Source organism: Ceratosolen solmsi, unplaced genomic scaffold (assembly GCF_000503995.2).
Source record: "Ceratosolen solmsi marchali unplaced genomic scaffold, CerSol_1.0 scaffold6, whole genome shotgun sequence".
Classification (NCBI taxonomy): Eukaryota; Metazoa; Arthropoda; class Insecta; order Hymenoptera; family Agaonidae; genus Ceratosolen; species Ceratosolen solmsi.
In genome coordinates this window covers 11713396-11720059 of record NW_011948414.1, presented here as the reverse complement: position 1 = coordinate 11720059, position 6664 = coordinate 11713396, and the positions used below count along the sequence as shown (strand labels likewise).

General features: G+C 21.7%; 1 protein-coding gene across 1 annotated transcript; it reads right to left on the bottom strand.

The window, feature by feature from the left end:
- Positions 1-1174: 1174 nt before the first annotated feature.
- On the bottom strand, positions 1175-6444 carry LOC105368087 (carboxypeptidase B-like). Its single transcript, XM_011506993.1, has 8 exons — positions 6355-6444; positions 4891-5194; positions 3197-3505; positions 2780-2870; positions 2479-2624; positions 2185-2241; positions 2012-2096; positions 1175-1479 (listed from the first exon to the last, which is right to left on the bottom strand). The coding sequence occupies exons 1-8, from the start codon at positions 6435-6437 to the stop codon at positions 1283-1285; spliced, it is 1272 nt and encodes a 423-aa protein (XP_011505295.1). The 5' UTR covers positions 6438-6444; the 3' UTR covers positions 1175-1282.
- Between the last annotated feature and the right edge of the window lie 220 nt (positions 6445-6664).

The following is a 6664-nucleotide window of genomic DNA, read 5'->3' as shown; positions in this document are numbered from 1 at the left end:
GTTAGGAAAATGTTTGTATAGTTTTAATTTAACAGATACCTTGTACAACTTATTATTTTATACTTAATTATTTTTTTTTATTATTTGTTGAATGAATGCATTATTTATAATTGATTATTCATTAATTTCTGTAAAGTCAATTAGTGGTAATACTAAACGAATATTAACGGAGCTTCTAAGCAGAAAGACATCTCATGTGAGCATTTAATGCGACTTAAATTATCTTGAAGTATGTGGAAATCGTTTATATGTTCTAAATTAAATTCCCAAACTCAAACGGAAATTATTCACATTTTTTAAAAAATAATTTTTTATCCTACGTAATAAATAAAAGTTAATACCATTCATTATCACTTTATATAATCTTCTAAATTGCGGTATAGAAATGACATTGAACTACTGCATTCTTGCATAACATTATTATAAACAATTATAAAATAAAACAATTAGATTATATAACATAAAATTATAATACCTATGCAGAACTGCAGTATCTAGCAAGAGAAACTAAAAATCCAAATTTCTATTGAATTAACTGCAAATAAAAAAATAATATGTCTCATTTATACAAATTTAGTTTACTTTACAAGCACGTTCTATTAACATATTTAAGCTCGCTTAGATCTTTAAAATAGTTCTGAATTCGACTTCAACAATTGACTTATTAATTACATAAACAAGCTCATTATAAAATCTTAAACATAATATTAAATATTTAAAAAGTCTTTACATGTACAAAGTAAATATAAACTAAATACGCTGTGATAGATGTAAAATAAATTATAATATTAGGATCTGAAAGACCATAGAACCGTCTATCTTAAAAGATGTAAGATGTAATGTATGAGATTATACATGATATTTATGAGCATACATGGAAATAAATATAAAAATAAATAAAAAAAAAATTAGGGGAAACTAAGGCTCAAGATCAAATAATATTTATAGCTATTATAATGTAAATCTAAATTTATATTTATAACTATATTTTTTGCAATAACATCAATGAAAACTTGTTTTATTTCTTAATGTAATAAATTATTATATAAGTATGAAAAGAAAAAGTTTTAAAAGCTAAAAAAATTGAAATACCCGGACTTCATAAATTTAATGTAATTATAAATATATTAAAACCAATCAGAATTTATATTAATTGTTTTACTATGAAAGTGATTACAAGGTTTTTATTTATATTTTCATTTTTTTTTTATACTGTGTCATAAAAATAAAAAGTAGAGGAATATACAAACTATTCCAATCGTATATTACAGCTTTATGAAATTTAAAGATCTTGACATTTTACGCCCTCCACATATTTTGCGAAAATTTTAATAGCTTCAAAAGTTTCTTGACCAACAGGAATGATCTCACTGCGTGGTGCAGCAAATCCGTACCTTTGACTAGGTAATTCCATGGTGTAAGCCAACTCAATACCAGCAACACCCATTGCCCAATCATCACTACCGCCTGCAGCTGCATCTATAATTAGATATATTAATTAATAATAAAATAATATAATAGTTATTAAATAGAAAATTTAAAAATATTACGTATCGAAACAATAATAAATAAAATTTATACACGTAAAACCTTTTTAAGCTTTTAAATGTATATAATTTATTAATTAAGAAAAGCAATATTCAACTTTAAAAATTTTACTTATGTAGAAACTAGATATGTATATTATGCATCAATATATATATATATATATATATATATATATATATATATATATATGTATATATAGATATTTTTCAAATATGAATAAGATACTCTTTAATAATTTAACAGGACAACGAGGTGAAATTAAAAAAATTAAGATAATATTTGTTTAATATTTTACAATTATATAGAAAGACATATTAAAAATAATTTCTTTTAAAAATTTAATATAATAAATTCTAATTAATGTCTATTAATTATATAAATTGCTTTATAAATTGTGTATTTAAAATATATTTTGCAATTCGTTATTATAATTTATTTTAATAGTAAATTTTATGACTCTTACACAAAACATTAGTAGAACTACCAATCTCATAATGTGTTCCACGCTTTTGAGAAAGTTTATTCTCTGCTTTGTCAGCAACACATCTCTACAAAGAGGTAGAATTAAAGCTCATGAATGTTTTGAACTTAGTATTTATATATATTATAAATCAATTTAAAATTTTAAATTCTCACAAGTGTTGGTTCGTTTGTTGGTAATTCTTCAGTGTAACCCCATGGATGTAGTAGAAACTGAAATTTTGAAATATTTTATGTATATACAATTATTATTTTTCATATAATATACACGTAATTTTATTGAAGTATCATTGTCAATGAATGTAAGTAAAATTACAATACTCCAATTTTTATTACAAACTCAGAATAATTTATTCTTCTACATTTATATTTGATTCCAAAAATTCAAGAAGTATCTTGATCAAAAGTTATTCTATGAATCCTATAATAATATATTTTTAATTTACGTACATTGCCATATGAGTGGAATGTAATATAAACTTTGATTGTATTGTTCTTTGATAAAAGAAAATCTCTCAAGGCAGAAGTTTCCGGTTCGGAAAATGCTGTAACACCGGCATATGTTTCACTGCATGGATTAGAAGATGCACCAACAGCTAAAATAAAATGCTACGCTTAAATTTTTACAAAAGCGAATTATAAATTTACATCTCTTTCTTTAATTATATCTATTTAAAAATTACTTTATATATGACTATGCGTATGTATGTATTTCATGTACATTTTATTTTAAAATAAGATTAAAACTTACTCATCCATTCGAAATCAAAATTTCGGTTTGCGTCAACTCCAACACATGGAGAGAATTTTTTAGTAGATCGTGTTTTTCTCCACATTCGGTTCTAAATAATTGAATAAATAAATATAATATTATTATAATTCGTATGTAATAATGAATTGTATTAGAAAAAAATAATTGCAAATTATAAAAACAGTGCACTAATAATTTCTAATTACTTAACAGAATTTTGAATTATACTAAATTTCTTCAAATTTAATAATAAAATAAAAAATTCTAATTATTGAAAAATTAACATTTAATTATTAAAATAATATTATAGAATTTAATAGTATTTTTATAAAATCAAATCAGTTAATACAACATTCTAAGTTTACATAACGTATGTAATATACTAATATTCTCAGACTTAAATCAAATTGTACGTACCGCAGAGTTCCTGTGCGTAAATTCATAGCCATCAGGATTAAGACACGGAACAATGTAGATATCAATATTATCAAAAATATAGCTGTTACTTGCATTTTCTGCAAGCTGTTTTATTGCATATATAGCAGTAGTTGGGGCAATCCACTCACGAGCATGTATACCGGCATCAATGAATAATGCAGGTTTTCCAGAACCACCGCTTGAAATTTTTACACCTATAATATCTCTATTTTCAAAACTTTTGCCGATAGTGAATGTCTGTAAAATATCACTGTGAGAATTTTGAAGGCTTTCAAGGTATAATGTAATCTGAAAATATAATTGTATTGTAACAAAAATCATTTAATAAGGATAATTTTCTTATAGGTATAAGTACAGATATGCCTGTAATAAAATTATGTAACTACATTTTTCAGAATTTGCCGATAATGTTAAAATTCGTGTAAGCAATATATTTACAGAAAATACAGAAAATTTTTAGTATTACACAAATTTCAATACAAATAATACAAATTATAAAATAATCTTTTACATGCATGAAAAATATATAAAAATATCATTTATTTAGTAATCATAATTCATTTAAAACTACAATTTTTTAATAATTAAATAGGTATTGTCAAGATTTGCAAGTGATCACAAGCTTACAGACTTGGAATTCGTATTCAAAATTGATTACAATTCTATCGAAAACTTTCAATTTTACGATAATACGTAAAATATAATTAAAAAACATATAAGTCATTGACAAATAATAAACATAATTATAAAAAAAGTCTAGGGTATTTGCTATATATATATATATATATATATATATATATATATATATAACCAACTAAACACATTTGAAAAAAACGAATTGATTTATGTTTAATAGTTAAATCTTTTTAACCCTCCAATATTTTGCATTTTTTAGCATATATCTTTTCGGATAAAATAAAAAATTACTTCTTAAAAATTCAATTTTCTTCTACTTTCTTTCTTTTTCATTATTTTTTTTCTTCTTCTTCTTTTTTAATATAGTATTCACGTATCAAACAAAAAAGAAAAAAACAAATGCAGATGTAAACTAAATTTTATGTCAATTATTGATATAAAATATGATATATGACAAATAATTTAATGTATAATGAATAAAAAAAACCACAATAAAAAAAGATAGACAAGCATATAAAAAACTTATTTATAGCTTGTAATAAATAATATATTTAGTGTTCTATAAATGTATAACGCAAAGGTGAATTTAAGCATATACACAATGGTAAAATATAATTTTATTTAAGGTAAAATTTATAATATCCAGTTAGAATATACCCTTGTTCAAATATATATTTTTAATATATATTTAATAATAAATATTTATAAATATATATATTTAATATTTATAAATATATAATATATATATAATATTTATAAATATATATTTAATAATAAATTCGTTAACTATTCATTGTTATTATTCTTCAAATCTTTATAATTCTAAGATTTGAGTTTAGATTTTATATTTAAAAATATGTTTGATTCCATAATTCTTAATATGTAAAGAAATGTTAAAATTTCAACACAAGTATGTAAACTTGGTGATTAATTCTTATTTCCTTTTAATTATTCAATTACTGTATTTAATACATATAATATAATAAATTTGCAGTTTTTTCTTCTTTCTCCTTTATATATATATTTATTTAGTTTACCTCATTATATAGTGGAAAAGTTTTCAAAATCTCGTTTTTAGGGTTTACTATGCGTTCATCATATTCCAGAGCAAATTGTTTGTCTATATGAGCACCCACATCTTCCAAAAAGACTTCGTAATTAATACCATTTGCTATAAGATTATTTTTAAACAATTGTAGCTTTTCAGCTACGACCAATACTTCAATGGGCTTTTGTAGTACACGAGGAATTTTAATAAAATCAAAACCAAGACTACCTTCATAATTACGTACATACTTTAATTGCAATTCTGTATCACACGATATTCTGAGACCTTGCATACTACAAAATAAATAATCCATATATAGTGTGAAATATTTGACAATAATTTTATTTATTTAAAATAATTTTTTTAAAACATTTTATAAACTAATCTAATAAATTTTTTTAATTGAAGTAAAATATTCATTTGGTATCCAATTATTAATGGAATGTTGTTAATATTAGTCTTATTTTTCAATTACACACATAATTTTATAAAATTTTTTGTAAAAATTAAAATAAAAACATATTTTATGTAATGTAAAATAATTTATATTGCATTAACTTATTATATTTATATAAGTAAAAAAGATGTACTAAAATTAAACCTAGAAGTTCACAATTTTGAAATTAAAAGTAAAAAAATGTACATGTAATAATGTTTTCAAAATTTTAAATACCGTTTATATTTCTCATTTAAATGTTTTCAATTTATATATACATATTGAAAATGATAATTTAATTCACGTAAATAGTTGGAATAGAGAAAATTAGAAAATTAAAATTATGGCACGTTATAATTTCTGTTTTATTATAAATAATGTTTAAAATAATGAATTGATTTCAAAGTAAAAACATTCGAATTAATTATTTATAATTAATTATAAATATAATATAGTAATATTTTATATTTTTTAGGCAGCTTTAATAAATTGATTAATATTATGTATTTTATGGATATTTTATATTCATAGTAAATTTAATAATAAATAATCACTCAAACTATTATTTTATATATTATTTTGTGAAGGCATAGCGGTTATTTTTGCTGATAAAATTTTTCTTTCTAATTTATAAAAATTGCAAACAAATGAAAGTACATACTGCATTTTTATATAATTTGTAATAGGATTTGCTTAACCAACCAAACAAATTTAAAAAATAATAGATTCTTTTTTTAAAAATAATATAATAGAACAATTTTTTATGTAAAATTATCATTAAATAATCCACGTTCTACAAAGTTATAAATACTCATACTATATCAAATTTATTAGAGTATATATTCAAAATCGCTCTTGAAAGTATAATAGAAATAAATTTTAAGAAAAAATTGCTTGATTTTATTAATTATTAGCCAATAATAATATACAACAATAAAAAGTCATTACACTTTCAGAAGAAATTTTGTAATATTTTTCAATATATAAAAATCAGTGTAACTATATTTTAAGACATACCCATAAATAGAAGGTAAATATGCTGCATCTTGTGTCCAAATGCACAGACTAAAAAATAGGAGAATTATTAGATGTACTTTCATATTTCTACGCACTACGCACTTTTACAACACGTACCTACAATCTAAAGAATTTATATATTTGAACTACGTAACCACGAATCAGTAATCATTAATCGTAGTAGATTAAGCGTTGACCTAATATTGTGTGACAATTCCGAAGAATGCTGATCTCTTTTATTCGAAAGATAAAAGCTGACGTGAAAGATAAAAGTTTTATGAGAGTATGATAAACAATAATATGGTTAATA

Excerpts from the sequence above, each read along its gene's own strand:
- LOC105368087 (XM_011506993.1), bottom strand. The coding sequence starts at position 6,437 with ATGAAAGTACATCTAATAATTCTCCTATTTTTTAGTCTGTGCATTTGG. Across the intron at positions 3,506-4,890 it reads CTTTTCCACTATATAATGAG|ATTACATTATACCTTGAAAG; the intron begins GTAAACTAAATA and ends TTATATTTTCAG. Across the intron at positions 2,242-2,478 it reads CATTCCACTCATATGGCAAT|TTTCTACTACATCCATGGGG; the intron begins GTACGTAAATTA and ends TCAAAATTTCAG.